Below are 20,169 nucleotides of genomic sequence, written 5' to 3'. Positions count from 1 at the left end.
GCGCGTCTGCCGGAAACGACCGTGCACTGTGACGCACGATTGTGTGTATGCGTTCCATGCCCAATGGCTATGGTCCATAGAATTAACTATTGCACCATATTTCTATTTGAAATACAGTGCTTGGGTATGGGGTATCCAAGAGAAGTTCCACCTCGCCACCTTTCCAACGCCGGTCCAAGTGCCCGATACGACAATATTTTTCCTTATTGTGAGTAAATTTTTACAATAGTGAATGCGAAAAATACTTTTGAACTTCGTCCCCAGAGATAATACAGCGTCAAAGCGTCACTCAAAATGACTGATATCATTAATAGATAAATCCACGCACAGAAGCGTCACTCCATTTTAACCTCGTCTAGAGGTTTTTCATCTGATTTTAGTAATTTAAAATTTTAATGGTGGAATGTTAGCGTTGAAATTATTTCACTTTTCCGTACACATTTCTTAACACTTAAGATAAAGTATAGGAATTTGTCCCGAAACTTTTTTCCGCCAAATTGGTTTAGAACATCATAAAAACTCATGAAACGCGTAGAAAATACTTGTTTGAGACACTTTTTCGTTCGTGTGCCGTCGTCGTCATTGTCGTCATCATTTCCATAGTTATTCTAGACCGAATAAGATTGGCTAGAATCGTCAAATCAATAATAAAATAAATAGTCTTACCTCCGTAAGACGAACTTTTCCGCACCGTTTTATTATAAATTTATAAGAATTTCCCCACACGAATTTCGAACTGGCGAAGCTGTCAATGGAATATGTGACTGTGTGCGCTTCTTATATGGTTGACATCACATCGCATCGCACATCGACTAATGTCCAATTCAAAGAACATTTTATTTTTTTCTTCGATTGAACATGTGCTGTGTAAGTGTTCGTTTCATGAATTGTTTTTGTGTGAAGATTTTGAGCAGTTTTTCAGAAACTTAACCAAAATTCGTTTTAAATTTGATTCAAATGTTTTTATCTCTTTATTGAATGAAAATGCAAAAATATAGATTTGGAAAAATTGGAATGAAATTTGACGAGTTGAAAAAAATACCATTTAAAATAACCACATTTTTCTTGACCAAAATCATAACGCGTCTTTTTTACATTGTATTCATATGGCAGCCCTTCAAATCCATAGAACAACATGAATGAATCAAGGAGTGATTTGAAACTCTCATACAAAAGCGCGATTTTTAGCAAAATTAAGAACAAAAAAAATGCAAGAAATTTTGAATTATTATACCGATTTGATACGAAAAAGGTAGCGGGTGCTATGTTGTTCCTGGGCCCTCATTATTTTGATAAAATAAATCGGGTGGGCATGATAAAAACCACCTGGGTAGCCTATTTTGGGTACCTCCCGAACAAAAGTTCGATTTTTTGAAGGTTTTTCATAGGCTAGGTATCCTAGGGTACATCTGGGGTGGCTGAAAATTTAATGGTTTTCAAGTCTAACGAAGCACAAACGTTTGGTACTTGCAGAATTTCATTTCCTATTCTGGTGTTTGAGCAATCGTGCTAACAAATTTTTGCGTACAGCGTACAGCGTACGACACACCCACATTAACATAGCAAAATAACCACTGTATCGTGCTTTTTGGTGTCGAAAATGGATAGAAAAATGGTTTTTTGGGGTACCTAGGTTGTGGAGTGATTACAATACTTTTACGCACGACATGGGCGTGCGGAAAAGTAAAATGATTTTTTGCCATTGATATGTCCAGCGTAGGTGGTCCAAAGCGAAATTCTGTCGGTCTGCAACATTGGCTTTTGACAACATCGGCTTGCGCTTCATTTTTGTGTATTTCAAGTGTTGTGAACCACTTAAAACTTGTTGAACACGTCGAACACCAACTGGTAAATCATTTTCACTTTGTAATTCACGAGCAGATTTAAAACTGTTGCCAGCGATTCGGATTAAACGGTGTTTTTGGCCACTTGCGATTGTCGATGGTCGGCCTGTCACGTAATTTTTTCCATCATTTTCACGGTTTTTGAGAAAATTTCCAGCCACATTTTTACTTCGACCAATTTTCTTCGCTATTTGTCGATTTGTCATATTATTATAATCTTTTAGTGTTAAAATGTTGGCCTTTTCGGACTCTGTTAATGGTTCACCGGCACCCATTGTTGACAGATCGAATTTCGAATGACAATTGCGTTATAGATATTGTGAAATTGCACCGATTGACTCATAAGGGTTAATTCGAACAAAAACAAATGTCAAAAAAGTCAACCAATTTGTTTTTTGTGCACCAAAACTCAAGTGGTCTTAACCTTATTTCACACTTGAAAGATGCTCAAAACCAAAATAACTTTAAAAAATACAATAAAATAGAATATTTCAAAACATTTTTTCTCATAAATACGTGAAAAATCCCAATAAATAAATTTATGAAGAAAAGACGAAAAATCTTTTGCAATTTATTAAATTTTTCTCGAAAAATGTAAGTGGCCCTAATCTTATTTCGTGCACTGTACGTCTTAATATATTTGCAGTTATTAAATAAATTGTCAAAGCTCGAATTCACATCGATTTCGCACGGCGCTAATACACGCGTCGGCTGCCAATGGAAATATGAACCTGTTGAACTTAGAGAAAACATTGGTAGCTGTTCACATGTTTCCACATTCATTTTAGGCGAAATTGGGTGGTGTCCCGAAATTCCCCACCTGCCTCTACTCATTTTCGTGGACTAGTTTTTTTCTAATTTACTCAAATTCTCAACGAGAGAGCTACTTATTGACTCTAAAATTTTTAAATCGACAACGATTCAAATGCTTTATTTGCTTAACCCCTTGACGACCAAAACTGAACGGCTTGGAATTTTGCAATTCTGATTGCAGATTCGTGCTCAGCGACCCCAAAACCCTTAGTAAAAGTGTTATCAAAAATTAATTTTTTCAACTGAATGACCGGAATATGTATGTTGTTGCTGCGTGCAGCCACATCAACTGAACACACTTCGGTCGAGTCGTTGCGGCTGCGCGTAGCAACGCACGCCACTGTATGCGTCATCGATATGCTCGGACATATCCGTGCCTTACGAAATGCTGAGATGCTCAGCAATCTTAAAACACATGTTTGTTCTCTTTCAATAGAAACCAATTTTATTGAAATCGGTTTAAAAATGTGGAAATTATTTTGAATTATGCAATTATGAAATATTCATACTTGATTGACGAAAAACAAAATGGGACATATGTGTCCCAAAGGTCGTCAAAGGGTTAATTTGGTCATCCGAATACTACGAGCAAATAGCAAATACTCCAATGAAAAATCCAAAACGCATCGCTTCGAGTAAATGTCAATTTTTTCTTTCCTTCCAAACTATTTTGAAGCGATGAAGAAGAGGAAAAATTGGCATCTTTCTACTGCCGTGAATCGATCCCAGGTTCGATCGTAGTTTTCTTTTGAAATTGGCAGCTAAACTAATTGCTATTTTCTGTGTGACTCTCGTGCAGATTGCATAGTTAAACTAAACCCAGGCTTTGTGAAAATAAATCGTACAACTTTGGAATAGTTAAACATTTGTTGCTTTATTATTAATTTCCAAATGTATATGTTCCCATTTACAGTCATAGTTAATTTTCTGATGACAAATGTTCTAGAATTTATTCACAATCGAAGTCTCATGCACTGCCATAAAATTGATAACCCAACCGGTGCCCGCAAAATTCATACTGCTTTTGAAGTGTACCTTCAACTGACTGGATTTGGCTTTGTATGGTGCTGGACTGTCGGTTCCGCAAAACTTGGTCGGTGCTACACTATCATCGCTCTCAATAAGTTCCACATAGTTCAGTTCACATGTTGTTCTCGGTCCCATATCAAACTCTAAATTTCAAGTGAAGAAAATCAGGTTATTCGAAATAATTTACCCATGTTTATGTTGAATTTACCTGGAAATTGTACGGCAACGAGTAAATTCATTGGAACATTTATTATCCATGTGCAATCCGAGTTATTTCGATCTGTATTGGGGTAGCCAGGACTGGAGAATGTTCCACCGTAGTTGTATAGCTCACCGCCACATCCTGGACCTATTTGAAAAAATCAGTTTCAGCATTCGTTTCAAGTGATAAAATCGAATGTGAAAAAAAGGATCAAAATATTACCTTTATCCGTTGCCAAATAGGTAATGTCATACATATCATTCGGAATGTAGGCGAGCGAGGTATTTTTGAATTTTAGCTTCAATAAATTGGTTTTCGTGAAGAGAGGCTTTGGTATACTTTCACCGCAATACGACTCAAGCAGCTCATTATTTTTGCCGTTATATATCTTTGAAATTCAAACCATCAATCAAAATATCAGTCAGTATCATTGAGCTGCGCATAAATGGTTAATTGAAATCAGACTTACTTTCAACGGTGTATTATTTTCGGTGCATGCATCATTTAAACGGTAATCCAATGAAGCAAAATACAAGCTGATTGTATAATTTTCCGGAACGCTAATATACGATTCACAGTTGGCTAATGCTTTTCCGAATATGCGACCTTGTGGCTGCGTGTAATTTCGTGCACATTCTGTGAATTGACCAATTATCGGAAATGATTTTATGTTTCATTCTCTGAATGCTGATTAGGCTGGAGAGAAAGGTAATTCACGACGTGAACTTACCAGAGAAGATTTTTGCTGTGAACCTAAAACCGCTTGCTTCATCCTTTTCATTCGATTTAAAGTGCAGATAGATGGTTCGATGTGATGAGAGGTAATCAATTGGAGTATTGTTTCCACAGTAACGATGAGCTGCAGTCGGCCATTGTCGACCTAATGGAAATGATAGTGTGAATGAAATGATTGAATTGAATATGAAAACGGTAAAATATACCCCAGTAGAAATATTGATTCCTTGATTTTGCTGATCCAGAGAATACCACATTTTGTCCTACGCCTTCACGCACATATTGTTTCGTCTGAAAATGAAACAAATGTGATTAATTCATTGCATCAACCGGGAAGATTTTGTATATGAAAATGTTACCTCATCATCGGTAATTTCCAAGAAATCATTTGTGCATTTGTTTTGATCGTCCGACTCTAAATCGAATTGTTCAAAATGAACTTCAATCAATTTATCTTGCTCAGCGGTAATTTGCCAAATGCAATTCATATTTGGCAAATACAAGTGCCTATTCATCATTGGCGATTGAATCGAAATGCTGCTCAGTGAATCGTTCAAATGGTAGGTACTTGGACCACATGGTGATTCTATCATTTGCAGATCAACGCTAAAACCAGTGCCCGAACCAATGTTATCGGTAACAAATCGCATGTACAAACTTGGAGTAGTCGACAGAATATCTGGTGGATTCGAGGAACCGCAAAATGAGCCAAATGATTCCGAGAATGGGCCAGAACCATCGCGTACATTTAAATAATCACATGTGCATGAGTTATTAACAGCAATGGTTTCGCATGGCAACAAATGCATTTGATTAAACGTTGCTTTAACCGCATATCCTTTGGGTACATTTATGAAATATTCACAATTGAGCGACGGCTCGTATTGATCCGTTAGTTTATTCAGAGTATATCTCGGCTGGGCATGGGTTAAATTGATGTGTTGATTACAGTTTTTCGTGAACAAAATTAGCGCTGTGAAACCTTTTTCATTGATTGTAGCATCAGTGGCAAACTTAACGATGGCTTTGTTTGAATCGACGGCAACAGACGGAGCGTGGTTGGTGAGATTTCCACAAAGGCGAGCCCTACGATTATTCTCAACCATACGATGCCCCTCAAAAATTTCCACATAGTCCAAATAGCAGCCCATCATGTGCTCCAAATCAAATTGTTCAAAGCGAATGACAATCTTTTTGTCACTCGGTGCGGTGATAAACCAAATACACGATGCCAATGGTAAATATGTTCCGTCATTGTTTTCAGTTATGCTTCCAATCTGTGTCGATGTGGTTATATTTCCACCGCATTTATCAGTGCTGTACTCAAATTGAAAACCGCTGCGCTCAATGAATGAATCGGTTCGGAAAACCACATCGATGCGTGATGTGTAACGGAATGTGGTCACCGAACTATTCAAGCAATATGTTCCGACTTGTTCCATCATATTGGAAAACGTGTACGGTGATTGTTTGTAAATTGTAACATTATCAAATTGGCAAATTGTGTTGGTACCTTCTAAATCGAACGTTAAGAATTTCACTGTAACGGATTGCCCTTCCTCAGCGGTTATCGAATAATTGCAGAAAGCATTCTTAGGATAGGGATCGGGATAGCGTGGACTTGTTATCAACTGTGGTATACTTGTTGCCTTAAAAATACCTCCACAATTTTCTGCCCATTGTGCTGTAAAACCATCGCCATCACCATCACCATCCGTACGGAACAACACTTTCATTTCGCGACCTGTTGAGTTTAAAAATTGTGGCGTTTCTCGTCCACACAATCGTTTGATTTCTTTGAATTCGCCATTAGCCTTGTTGAACACCTTCACATAATCTTTCGTACAATTGGCACTGGTTTCGATCATAAAACGATTGGTAAACGTCAAACCAACATGATAACCATTTTGAGCACGTATAATCCATTCACATTCAGCGTTGGGCGGATACTTGGTACCCACTTTCGGACTCGAAAACATATAATTGGGTGCATCAAGAATACCACCGCATATACCGTCCGATGTCACAATATCAATAGCAAATTTTTGGGATGGATTGTAAGTGTCCGTATGATACTCAACAAATAAACTTTGTCCGCTGATGGTTATCGTTTGATTCGATACTGCGTCTCCACAAATTCGATTGACTTTCGGCCGATTCGAAGCTTTACCCCGATAAATGTTTATGTAATCCGTATCGCAGTTCATTGCCGGTGCATTGAGTATCATTTGTATGTTACGTTCAGTGTTTGTGCTGTACTGCCAAGCACAGTCCAGTTCGCCATAATTCGATGAAATTGTCGTTGGAATGGAGATTTTTGTCATTGTTTCCGTCAAAATTCCACCACAGTTGTGTATTTTGTACGGAAATCGATATTTGTGGAAGAGTGTACTGCGTAGCGTAAGTTTTGTGCTTGCATACGGTGAAGCGATGTTATCATATTTTGATGGGCATTTTGTGTAAAACGTACGTTTCTCATTTGCGAAGAAAATGACCGAAATACCAGTTGGAAGATTTGGTGTACATTGCGAGCGGTTGGTATACAATGATTCTTCGAATATTTTGATTGCAAGCGTTCCGTTGTTCGGTTGTGATTCGATGAATGATCGTTCTGATTCCCGTGTAAATTCACAGTAAAATCGTGTCAAATTGTCAGGTGTTTGGAATGTTCCTTCGTTTCCATTCAAATTGCCCTCACACACCGTTGGCTCATCGGACGTGAAACGCATTTTGAATCCACGACGACCGAAATTCGAACGTCGAATTAATGCACTGATGGCCAACTTATTATCAGTTGAATAAACTATCGTTGGCTGTACGGTTTGATTGTTGGCAATTAACGTTGTGATATGACTTGCAAACAAGAAATCATTGTAAAATGAAACACGATGATCGGCATTCGTAGCGAAAACAATTGAGTTAACAACTGTGACGGGTGATTGTTTTACATCAAAATCAAGCACTTCAACTCTGACTCGTCGACCTTTCGGTACAGTTATCATCCACTCACAATATTTCGTTGTGTCCGGACTTAATGGATAGCCAGGGCTTTGAATGATACCAGTTGATGCTTCAATGCGTGCACCACACACGTCAACGGTCGATTGAAACATAAACCGGAAACCGGTGTACAAACTATTTCCAGATTTCGAAACGAATCGGATCAAAGCGCTTGTGCTAAACGTCAAAATACTGTCTGGTATGATACTACCGCATACTTTTGTCACTTCGGAATTGGTCGAATTTCCACCGGCATTTCTAATTATCGAGTAGATTTCGATGTGATCAACTTCACTGCAATTATCAGCCTCCGGTAGATCCAAGCTCAGGAATGTTATGTTCAGATCGGTTCCAATGCGACCAGTTATGTGGTAATCGCAAGTGGTTTGCGTTGGATATGCTCCTGTTGATTGGATTGAAAAAAATACGACCATAAAATTAATTCTCATGAATACAATTCATCCAAAACACAAGGTTTAACTCCAAAATTACCTCTTCCTGGAAATCCTGGACTCGATATATAACCACTGTTTGCCACAATTGATTTGCCACATTTTGCGAATGAGACTTTAGCTTTGAATCCATTCTTCGGTACCGAAACATCCGTGAAATACTTCAAACGTACCATATTTGAAGAAGAGAAAATTGGCAATGGTTTCGTACTACAATATTTACCAATGACCGGAGAACTGGCCGTGCTACCTTCTCGCACTTCAACATATTCACTCAAACAGGTGGGTGTCGATGTTAGATCAAATCGTTCCAAAAACTCAATTTTCAATAGTTCACCGTTCGGTGCCGTTATACGCCATGCACATTCAATGTGAGCACTTGGAATGTTTGGATAATTTGGCGTACTGATAATGGTTGAATTGGTGCTGTAGTCAAGTGTAATAGAGCCACCGCAATCATATTCAACTTGTTCATACGTCAAAACGAATTCGTTTGATGGACGGAATACACGGTTCCTTACAAATTGCACGATGGCTTTATTGCTGCTGGTCTTTGGCATCACTGGTGAGTCTCCGCAGTATTTGCCCAAACCCAAGAATGGTGAATCGTCATGAACACCATTTCTAATGATGATATAACTGTTACACGATCCATCGTCATTCTTCACCAAATTCAGCGATTTGAAATCAAATTGAATCGTTCGGCCACGAGCTACGCTCACAGTCCATGTGCATGTGTCATTCATCCAAAATTGTGATCGATTCGATACGGTCATCTGATTGGTTATTCGACCCTGTGGCGACTCAAGCAAACCACCACAATCTAACATCACAATACCTTCGAAACCAGTTCGATTGCCCGAAAAGTCCGTGTAAAATTGTACTCTCAAGTTTGGCGTGCCATGGAATCGGCTACTTCGTGCAATTTGACTCATGGCACACATTCGTGAGCTTTGTTGGAATTGCTGCATATCAGATCCACTGCCAACGCGCACATAATCAGCCACACAATCAGGAGTTGATTCTAGATCGATGGTTGTAAAAGAAATACCAACGTGATATCCCATTCGCGATGGCAAAAATGTCCATTGACAGAATCTGTGGCCATCATAACCACCCGGGAAACCTGGTGATTGTATTTTCAAACTGTCCGATTCACTAACCGTTAGCACAGAATTTCTTGAACAATTCAAACTATTCGTTACATTGTTTGATACTTGAGCTACTGATTTGGGCACTTCATTCCAAACCAATTTAAACTTTGACTCACTAAATGTCGAAATTTCAAACTCGACTAAAATCACATTTGTACTCGATAGAATGGTTCCAGTTGGAATGTTATCGGTTTCGATGGTTTGTAAAATGCCCGACTCTTTGCTATATCCATCATAAATCCAAATTTGGCTATCACGCTTCAGGATACAATTGTCAATGGTGACTCGAATCAAATTGCCCCTAGCGACTGTGATACGCCATTTATACGAACCGAGCGTGAAGTACAAGTATGATGGGTACATCATGGATGTGATGACACCGCTTTCACCGGTTTGTTCAACGAATTTTGCTGAAGAAATGAAAGAGAGATAGAAAAAATTAAACGGGCAAAGTTAATAATTGATTTTGAGTTTTCATAAGACTGTAGTTTAAATTACCGTAACTATATTCAAGTCTGAAACCACGACCAACACCATCGTTGTCACTACGGAATTTCAACCAATAAGTGTTCACCCGTGGCAACGTTGGCGGAATACTAGTACCACAGTACACTCCAATTATCTTTCCGGCACTGTTTTTCTCACGAACTTCCAAGTAATCACCATTACAATGCTCCGTTTGATCAATATCCAACATGTCAATGTTGATCTCCATTTCATTTCCGGGCGATGCTTTGATCGTCCATTCGCATTCTATATTGTTTTTGTAACTAAATAGAAACAAATGGGTAAGTGGTCTAAGGTAATTAGAAATAAACTAACAGAAATTACACTTACGTTTTTGGATATCCAGGCGATGCTACAAACAGAAAGAGACAATTAATTAGCTTGAAACTGAAGGGAGCTTAGCGATTTTAAACTTACCGATTTGACCTGCAACCGATCCGTACTCTCCACCACATGCTGTAGAACAAAAATGAAAATTCGAATATTTCAGTTTATTAACAAAATCCAAACCTAACAATCGAGACTCTCACAGAGAAAATGGGACATTTACCATTATCTAAGACGGTGTAAGCTGCTTTTAAGTCGAATGTGAAAGCAAAATCTTGTTCGCTGACATCGGCAAGCGATAATGTGAGTGAGTTACCCTCACTAATGATCGTCGGAGGATGTTTGTTTGAACAGATTTCGGCTATTTTCGGGGAGCTAGTTGATGTACCATCGTAAACCTATTGAAAGATGAATTCAACATGAAATTTCCGCCAGATTATGTCGTGGTTTTGATTTTAATAACTTACGTTAATCTTTCGCAAGCACTGACTTGATGTTTGATTTGATAGACGTGCGATGTACTTCTGGAAGACGGGCTCGTTGTCCATGTGCATTATACTCAAAGAGACATGTTGATCTGGAAGAAAAGTGTGCTATTATTTTGTTCTTCATAAACTGATGGAAGTGTTGATCATACTTAGCTCATTTGCAGTAATAGTCCATTCACAGTCGTCTGCCATCCATCGTAGATTATGTCCAATTTCCAAAATACCACTGGAAGATGTGTTGATTTTCGATCCACAAGACTAAAATAAAAGCAGCACAACATGAGTTTAACTGTCATTTCCAAAAATCAAGCCGATTTTCAAATACCGTTTCAAATTGAGCCGCAAAACCTTTGGCTGTAATCGAGTCATCTGTTTCCATTACAACAAGCATTTCATTGCTCGACGATTTAAGTGGCCTGGTGAATCCAGGTCGAGCGGTTTGATTGCCTGAATCCGGTCCAAATGTTTGACTACCACATGATCTCAACAAAAGTTTGTCTTCGTTCATTTCTGATCCGTCGTAAATGCTTACATGATCCGCTATACAGTTCTGATCCTCCAGATCGAAGTCAGTGAATTGGAATGAAATTGTGTGTGACGTTTCAGTTCGAAGAAGCCATTGACAGTTTGTATTTTCTGGATAGTTATTGGGATAATTCAAACTAGTGATATTTCCTTGAGTAACGGCAAAGGTACCACCACATTCTGCATGGGACAATGGAAAAGAGTTTCGATTAGATCAACCGTTTTCAATTCGATTAGATCAGTTCATCTTTTAATGAGATATTTTTCTTTTTCGTATTCCACACTTACTGGCTGGCACTGATTTATACGTTGCAGAGAATCCTCTGCCCGAATATGAAAGATCCGTGTAAAAATGCACGTAGACCGTATTTTCGCTTGAAGTGAATACCGGTTTTTGATTATTATGAATACTAGTGCAGAGTTTATTTATGACTTTTGTTCCATTGGCATTGTTTGAAACCTAAGAATATATAATTGAAATGAAAATACTACCTAGATAACTGAGTTGTTTGTTAAAATCTTACAAGCACTCCATCTTGATTGCAATCCACAGACGCTTCGAAGTCATAATCGTTGAAAGTAATTTCAATCAAATGTCCATATTCAACTTGAATCACCCATTGACACTGTGTGTCACGAGGATAACCGTTTGGATAGTTTGGTGATGTAAATTGACCTTCGGGTTTGATTAACATGCCGCCACAGCCTTGCATCTCGTATTCCAAATGAAAACCACCAAGTGCAGTACTATAGTCGGTCTCGAACCTTAACATATTCAATTCAATTCAATTAATAAAACTATCAATTAAACTCTCGGATGTACATTGATGGTAGAGATACAGACTTTAAAACGACGATATGGGATGTGTTTAATGGTTTTGGCATTGATTGACAATATTTATCCGTTCTAATGACTGCGTCACTGCTATCGCGCTCTTCAATGGTTAAATGATCGAAAATACAACTATTTGAATCGGCGTCTGACCATGAGTGTTCTAATTCAAAGTGTGAAAACTCAAGGAATACTCTATTTCCCATTGGTGGTATCAATTTCCATTCACAGTTTGCGTAGTGTGGATAATTTGCAGGGAAATTTGGAGATTCTAAAATGAAATCAGAACAAAATTATCAATTATTCCATTAAATAAATTCAAAATCAATGTATTTTACCAATGGCTCCGCGTAAGTCACGAATTTCACGCTTGCAATCTGAAACGTAAGAAAAATTAATTTGAATCGATTCGTCCCGTTAAAAATAAGTGGTGTATCTTTTCTTACTTGCACTGAACTTAGCTTCAAAGCCACGCTCTTGATTGCTAACATCTGTAACCATTCGAATGAAAACACTGTTTGAAGACGATTCTAAATTGATGATTTGATCACTGTGACAGTAAGTTCCAAGTAGTTTTGAGGCTGCATTTGGTCCATCATGAATCTGAAATGAACAAAGGAAACGGCTCATCAACCATTCCAAAACAAAATCTGTCTATTTTGAAAAAAAAAGAAAGAGAATAAATCAAAGTTACTAACTGCGATATAATCAAAAGCGCAGTCCGAAGTTGTTTCCATATTGAGATCAGTCACCAACAAGTTGATTGTAGAGCCTCGTGCCACTTGAATGCTATAATCACATTGCATATTTGCTGGGTAAGGTTCTCTGCCAAAAGAAAAAAAAAACAGTTCCCACAATTCCATTAATTTTCATGTTCATTTCAAGGTTTTCGATACAAATTTTTGTAAGTGATTTCATAGCAAGGCATAAATTCTACTCACGGATAATTTGGCGATGATATTGTACCACTTTGCGCATTTGTAAACGTACCGCCACAACCTAATCGAGGACAAAATATTGGAGCAGCCGTAAAAAAGAGCTTCAAGCTAAAAAATGTTAGAAGTACTTACCACTCGTTGCTGTGTCATAACTTATTTTGAAACCTGTGAAGATTTTATACATTTTTAGTGAGAGCAGTCCACGTTTTGAATAAATAAAGGCATATACCCCTGTTTTCATTGCTCGAATCACTCTTGAATCGCAAATACATGTGATTGCTGAATGATTTGAATCTGGGTAAAATATTGGTTCCACAAAATGTTCCAATGAGCGGAGATTTGTCGGATGCACCATTTCTATATTTAAACAAATTATTTTAGCATTCATTCAAATTTTGTTTGGTGCGTAAGAACATGATCAAAGAAAAATAACAAAAAAAACGGTGCAAAACCTGATTTCCAAAGAGTCAAAAGAACACCCATTGCTTTCTTCGAGATCAAATGCTTCAATTTTCAATTCAATTTGCTTGCCATTTGGTGCATTGATGATATAAACGCAATCTTTGCTTCCTGGGTATCGGTCTGGGTAGTTTGGTGAAATCTAACGAAACAAAATTCGTAATCATCAAATACATATGTGATTGAGTTGCTTCCAATTTGAGCACTTTTAAACTATTTAGTACATTCAATTAGTATTTGCACTTACGATTAAACCAGTCAATGTGTAGAAGTTGCCACCACACACTGGAAATGGAAAGAAATTCAACATTAAAACCTTTTCATCAAAGCTTATTTAGAACAAAAGAAAAATATTTACTATTTTTGCCGTCGATGAAATCATATGTAGCCACAAATCCGTCGCCAGTAACTGTGTCGTCTGATTTAAAGAGAATTGTCAATGCTCGTGACGTGCTTAAAATAATTGGAGGTGCTTCAGTTCCACAATATTTTCCAATCGCTCGTGCATTGGTTGCATTGGTAATGATATTATCGAAGATTTGTACGTAATCGTATCGACACTCTGGGTACGCTTCTAAATCGAATGACGTGAATCTTAATTGAACGAGAAAACCAGGCGGCGCAATAATAAACCATTTACAATTGGCACTATTTTGATAGCCACCATCCTCCGATGAAGGTGAAATGGTTACATTTGGTCTGGTTATAGATCCACCACATTCTGAAAATGGAATTTTTAGTTTCTCTTTGTGTACAAATTGCGAGTTTTAGCCATTCGATCGTACTTGCGTCAATAAATTTATAAGTAGCTCTGAAGCCTGGCCCAGTGTTGGAAGAATCAGTGGAGAAGATCAAATGCAGGTGATTCATACTTGATGTGGTAACCGGTGGATTTTCATCGCCACAATAAGTGCCGATTAAGGTAGCATTACTATCAATGCCGTCATAAATTCGTAGCGAATCAAAGTCACAATCAGCTTCGATGTCAAAGTTGGTGAAATTCAAAATAATTCCTTTGCCGAGCGGTGCTTCAATGTCGTAGATACAGTTTTTGTTGTCATCGTATGCATTGGGGAACCAAGGAGATGTTATGACACCATTGTCATCTTCGTACTTTCCGCCACAAACTAATTTGAATTTTGAAAAACGAATTTTGGATTGTATCAACAAAATTTAGGTTCGCAAAAAATTATCTATCCCGAAATGGCAAATAATGTACCTGTTTCATATTTCAAACGGAAACCTTCATCACTAAATGAGAAATCCGTGTGGAAAACAATGAGAATTTCACTCGATAATGAGGAATATTCTGGAGGTAATCGACTTCCACACCATCGGCCCACTTTCGGCGCATTTACATTGTTTCCTTCATAAATCTATTATAAAAAATCGAATAAATTTTTATTCATTCAATTTTCCGCTTCTAAAACTTGTATAATTCCCATGGAATAAGAATTGATCACTCACCTCAACATAGTCAAAGCTGCACGAACTACTGCCCTCCAATTTGAATGTCAAAAACGTTATTTTAACTCTCGTCTCATTTTTTCGTGGCATTTTAATGAGATAATGACAATCGATATTCTTTGGATATATTCCATTCTGTATGGGAGAGCCAAATTCGCCGTTTTTGGCCGTGAATGTACCACCGCAACCTTGAATACCTTCGACGAGCGAATAATGAATTTGAAAACCGGAATCGGTGCCATCATCATCCGAATGGAATTGTAAGGTCAATTCATTTCCTGGACTTGTCAACGACGGTGGAAGTGTTGTGTTGCAGAATTTTTCCAATAAATCGGCCTCGGTTGATAGCCCACCATAAATAGCCAAATAGTCATACTGACAGGTTTCATGAGCCTCCAATTGCAGTGTGAAGAAATGCAATTGAATTCGATTGCTTGGCGGTGCACTCAATTTCCATAAGCAATCCCTGTTTGGCGGATAGTTACCAGGCGATCCGGGAGATGCAATTATTCCATGACTTTGAATTGATATTTCTCCACCACACACTTGAAAAATTCAAAATAAAAATTCATTTCTAAAGTTGATCATCAATAAATCTTTTGAAAAATCAAATACCTGGATCGATGCTATTCCACTTCAACTCAAAACCATCGTGTGCTGAACTGTTATCCGATCTGAACCATAAGTACAGTGTATTTTGAGTTGAAATTATATTACCACCCTTTGGTAATTCCGAACCACAAAATCTATAAAAAAAAATATATACCAAATTTGAATATTTGAACCGAATATTTGTTGTTTTCGTTAATTACCTTCCAATGTGGTATGCAGCCGATGACCGCCCATCATGAATCTAAAAAATAAAGCAAATATTTAAAGTAATCTAAACTATTATCGTTTCAAAAACGCCCACCTGAAGCCAATCGAAGCGACATTCTCGTGATATTTCCACATTATATTTAGTGAAAGTGATGTTCAAAACTTTGTTTTCATCGGTTCGGATGAGCCAAGCGCAACGAGCATTGTGTGGATATGTGTCTGATAGAGGATACTTTAAAGTTCCATTGAATGAGGTGAGTATACCGCCGCAAGACCGTGTTTCCTGTTGACAATTTCGGCCTGTTCTACCGGTTGGACATGTACAGCGATAAAGGGCTCGACCAATTTGGGTGCATGTGCCCCCGTTTGAGCAGGGATTTGGCTCACAAACACTCAAACCGCGAGAACATCGTGGTGCCACCGTTCCAGGTGGACACTCACATCGAAAGCCAAATGTTCCAACACTGATGCATGTTCCCCCGTTTGAGCATGGGTTCAACGTACATCCATCGAATGTGTTATTTGAACGCGTGCAACCAAACGTTCCAATTCCATTGCCAGTGTAATGAGGTGGACAGACACATGTAATTCCATAGAGATTTTGGACGCAAGTTGCACTTGGGTGACAAATACCTGGATTACTGCACTGATTTTGCTGAAATGCTGGAACATCCGTTGAGATCGGTGGTAGGATGGGAGCATTTCCTGTACGAATACACATCCGACCGTCACCAGTGTATCCATACGGACAACTACCGCATTTTGATGAACCCTAAAATGATATGAATTATCAAGGAATATTTTTTAATATGCAAAAAAGAAAGGAACAAAATATTTTTCAGTTTTTTTTTTCTCATTGAAAAGACGAAGTTTTTGAAATTATCCCAAAAAAAAGAACAAAGAACATCCCAATTTCTCAATAAATTGAATATGAATGTTTTTTTTCTTCGATAAATGATCTGTATAAGAACTCTTCTTCTTACTCTTGTGTTGATGCACGGAACAAATGGAGCCAAGCTACAACCGCCGTTATTCTCAAGGCATTCATCAACATCTTTGCAGTAGTGTCCATTGCCAGTGAAACCGTGCGGACACTGTCCACACACATAAGTGCCAGGTAAATTGATGCAAGGAACTTCTGGATCGACAGAGCAATGTGGTGTTGGCGAATTGCATTCATCCACATCAGTCGAACAAGCCGGGGTTGTGCCATTACTTATCCAGCCTTGATCGCAAATGCATCTGTAACCATTTGCATCATTCGTGTGCACACAAATACCATGATCGCATAAGTTGTACGATGTTGAGGATAAACAATCGACGGTGCGTTGTGTGCAGTGGATTCCATACCAGCCAGTTTTACATCGGCAACTACAATAAAAACCATTTCATTTTGGATTCTCAAACGAATTTGAAAAGCCTTTCATACTTATAGCCGCCTTGTGTATTTTCGCAAGCAATCGAGTTTTGGCATCCTAAATCGGTGCCCGCAAAATTGGCACACTCATTGACATCTTCATTACAATTCACACCAGTCCAGGCATCCGAGCATTTGCATGAATAGCCACGGAATGTTTCTGTACAAGTTCCACCATTGGCTGTAATTGAATCGTACGTTTAAAGATGATTCGGAATAATATGGGAGTTAAAAACAATACTGATCAATACTCACCACATGGATTTGAAGTACAGTTATCGTTCTCCACTTGTTCCAATATCCAATTGACTTTTACTTCAAGCGTACGCATTCGCGACTCTAATGCGTTCAAATTCGCACCCGAGCCACTACCATTCAGTCTCAATTCCAATGATGACAGACGTTGCAATATATTACGATTGCGCGGTCTTGACGATTCAGACATTGGAATTTGACGAAGACGTTGCTCAACAGCCGACAGTCGAAGTGCTAAATTCGAACTTGGTACATTTGATCCATTCAATCCGCCCATTTTCATCATGTTCATTACATTCATGTCGTTTATATTCAAATAACTGCCGCTTCCTTTCAAACGAAACGTAATATTCCTATCCACGGCCGATTCAATCACAAAGTTGCCATTTTCAGTGAGGAATTTCGGTCTAAAAATTGAAATTACATTCGAAAATGTTATCGCACAATTATTTTTTTTAGTTTGATTCGGTCGACTTACTGATCTTCAAAGTACGCACTGTCGCAACTTCGCCATAAGAATAAAAAAAACACTAGACTGAATACTCTTGCCATTTCAGAGCATTTTTTTCATTAAAGAGCAGAAGAAGCAAACGAACTTTAACTTTTCAATTAGCTGAAAGTAATTATAAGGATAAATTGGTTTGTTTTTGTTTCAAATGTAAAGAGAAATAAAGTTGAAATCCTGAGCAATTACTGTGAAAAAGTGAAATGCTGTTTCGTTGAAAAACGCCCACTTTCTTTCTCTAATGGTTTCAACGTGGAAACGAAAAAAAAAACGCAATGTGTTCTTACAGCTTCAACAAGTTGATTGCATTCAACGTTTTTTATTACGTACACCTTAATTTTAATTTAATTAACTAATAACACTGAATGCATATTTTTTTAAAGCAAAACCTAGAAGAAAAAAACTACTTTAATAGCAAATGTTAACACACAGTGAAACATTAAATTAGACTAAAGGCCATTTAATCAATCGCTTCATTTATATATGGCTGAGATGGGGCGTATATTGAACGGGAAAAAATCACTTTTTCTTTTGACAGAGATAAGTTCAGAAAAAAAACACCCAATTTTGAGATTAAAAAAAATGAATACTTTGTGTAAATTGTACATCGAAAAATATTCCATTTCAATGGATGGCGTGCGGCATGGTACAAGCCACCACAAGTCAACAAGATAAATGTTTTTCATAGAAATCAAGTCAAATGACATGATATCATCGATATATTCATTTGGATTCGTCAATGGTCAATGGTTATTTAATTGCCATGAGTTTTTCAAAAGAGACTCTTTCAAAAGAATCTTTGCGAAAATTCTTAAAGTTCTGCTACAAACTACAGCTGTAAACTATATTCAAATGGTTGGTTTTGACTTATATTTTAATACTGTAAAGAGAAAAAAACTAAAAAAAATTGATTTATTTGCAATTTTATTCAAATATCTAGTTAATTTCGTTTGATGAATATTTTGACAATAGTAAATTAGTAAAATAGTGTATGAATCATAGATTCTGATCTCGTTGATCCTGACCCCTGCTGACGAAATTTGACCCCCAAGTGAGGACCTTTTTTTTTGCTCCCAATTTTTGTTCCGAAACTGTTGTTTACACTAGATAGAATCTCAAACCGATCAAAAAACCGATGATGCTACCGACGGTGATAACTAAGTCAAGGTCTGTAAGGCGCGCTGAACGAGTCAATTGTTTCGGCTTACTGTTCACTTCAACGGACACTGACGTAATCCCTGTCGTTGAATCGCTCGCAATAAATTGCAATTGCACTATGGCAAGCAGGAACAGTCATTCCGACTCTCATTCCAATGAAAATATTGGAAAATGTGTTATATACAAATATTTCTTTTTTAACAGGTTGAAAATCCGTAAAAATTGTTCCACAGTTTTCAGTTAATCCACATTTATATCCACACGTTTTTGTTTTTCAATCAAATTTCTCAATTTTTTGCTTTGCTTTAATCTTTTCTTGTTTACAATCGATGAAATGTATTGTCTTAAATCACACTCAAAAACCGTCCACCCATCATATTCATGCAAACACAGGTCTTTTGTTATCTTCAATTGTAGCGCGTACACTTGCAACTCTACGTCCGATAGTTTTTTGAATGTGAATTTTATTTCTTCGTTCAGCCACTGTTTTTCGGCTTTTTGTTTTCTTCGAGCATATTTCACATCGGAATGGCTTTTCGCCAGTGTGGATTCGCATGTGATACATCAAATGTGCTTTATGATCAGTTGTGTAGCACTTGCACAAATCGCATCGGTATCCGCGTCGCTTGCAGTTGGCTTCGTGACTTTCCTTTTCCTTCTGTTGGGCGAAGTTTTTGAAGCAAGATGAACACTTGATTTTCAATGGACGAGGATTGATGTGAGTTTCAAGGTGACGTTTCAAGGCACGTGATTGATTGAATTTTTGAGAGCAATGGCTGCATTCGGAAGTCCAGGTCCAGGACCCACTTAAAAAAAAAATTTTTTTATGAAAATACGGCGTGCACTTTTGAAAAAAAAGGAGATTATTTTTAGAACACGGCGTCCACTTTTCAGAACACGGCGTCCACTTTTTAGAAGACGGCGTCTACTTTTCAGAAGACGGCGTCCACTTTTTAGGAGACGGCGTCTACTTTTTAGAAGACGGCGTCCAATTTCTAGAAGACGGCGTCCACTTTTTAGAAGACGGCGTCTACTTTTTAGAAGACGGCGTCTACTTTTCAGAAGACGGCGTCCACTTTTAGAAGACGGCGTCTACTTTTTAGAAGACGGCGTCTACTTTTTAGGAGACGGCGTCTACTTTTTAGGAGACGGCGTCTACTTTTTAGAAGACGGCGTCTACTTTTTAGGAGACGGCATCTACTTTTCAGAAGACGGCGTCCACTTTTTAGAAGACGGCGTCTAC

General features: G+C 37.9%; 2 protein-coding genes across 3 annotated transcripts in view; both read right to left on the bottom strand.

Annotated features, from left to right (window-relative positions):
• Window positions 1–2,119, bottom strand: part of LOC129570775 (uncharacterized) — a 33,771-nt gene extending 31,652 nt beyond the window's left edge. The window contains exon 1 of the mRNA XM_055450493.1: window positions 1,813–2,119. Within this exon, the coding sequence (XP_055306468.1) occupies window positions 1,813–2,119 (307 nt within the window). The remainder of the gene's footprint in view (window positions 1–1,812) is intronic.
• Window positions 2,120–3,512: 1,393 nt separating this feature from the next.
• On the bottom strand, window positions 3,513–18,219 carry LOC129570810 (cubilin homolog). Of its 2 annotated transcripts, none has more exons than XM_055450535.1 (38): window positions 17,958–18,219; window positions 17,742–17,876; window positions 17,264–17,670; window positions 17,021–17,189; window positions 16,575–16,962; window positions 15,686–16,363; window positions 15,585–15,625; window positions 15,388–15,518; window positions 14,773–15,317; window positions 14,525–14,681; window positions 14,091–14,432; window positions 13,664–14,026; window positions 13,553–13,590; window positions 13,299–13,447; window positions 13,076–13,203; window positions 12,979–13,011; window positions 12,850–12,907; window positions 12,607–12,733; window positions 12,355–12,511; window positions 12,247–12,285; window positions 11,921–12,179; window positions 11,601–11,841; window positions 11,365–11,536; window positions 10,877–11,256; window positions 10,701–10,809; window positions 10,531–10,640; window positions 10,287–10,461; window positions 10,154–10,192; window positions 10,067–10,088; window positions 9,728–9,999; window positions 8,116–9,639; window positions 4,983–8,026; window positions 4,830–4,914; window positions 4,619–4,768; window positions 4,358–4,524; window positions 4,111–4,276; window positions 3,895–4,035; window positions 3,513–3,829 (listed from the first exon to the last, which is right to left on the bottom strand). In XM_055450535.1, exons 2-38 carry the CDS (start codon window positions 17,813–17,815, stop codon window positions 3,600–3,602), a joined length of 11,310 nt encoding a protein of 3,769 aa, XP_055306510.1. In that variant the 5' UTR covers window positions 17,816–17,876; window positions 17,958–18,219; the 3' UTR covers window positions 3,513–3,599. The 2 variants fall into 2 exon arrangements, with proteins under 2 accessions (XP_055306510.1, XP_055306509.1); XM_055450534.1 differs by having other exon boundaries at window positions 18,056–18,219.
• Between the last annotated feature and the right edge of the window lie 1,950 nt (window positions 18,220–20,169).

The sequence above is a fragment of the Sitodiplosis mosellana genome, unplaced genomic scaffold (genome assembly GCF_009176505.1).
Source record: "Sitodiplosis mosellana isolate CC-2019 unplaced genomic scaffold, AAFC_SMos_1.0 Smas_scaffold_80, whole genome shotgun sequence".
Taxonomy (NCBI): domain Eukaryota; kingdom Metazoa; phylum Arthropoda; class Insecta; order Diptera; family Cecidomyiidae; genus Sitodiplosis; species Sitodiplosis mosellana.
Note: the sequence above shows the minus strand (reverse complement) of the source record. Positions and strands in the feature narration are given on the sequence as shown.

Excerpts from the sequence above, each read along its gene's own strand:
- LOC129570810 (XM_055450535.1), bottom strand. The coding sequence starts at position 17,815 with ATGGCAAGAGTATTCAGTCTAGTGTTTTTTTTATTCTTATGGCGAAGT. Across the intron at positions 12,734-12,849 it reads ATATCATCGCCAAATTATCC|AGAACCTTACCCAGCAAATA; the intron begins GTGAGTAGAATT and ends TTCTTTTGGCAG. Across the intron at positions 11,537-11,600 it reads GCAATCAAGATGGAGTGCTT|GTTTCAAACAATGCCAATGG; the intron begins GTAAGATTTTAA and ends ATATATTCTTAG.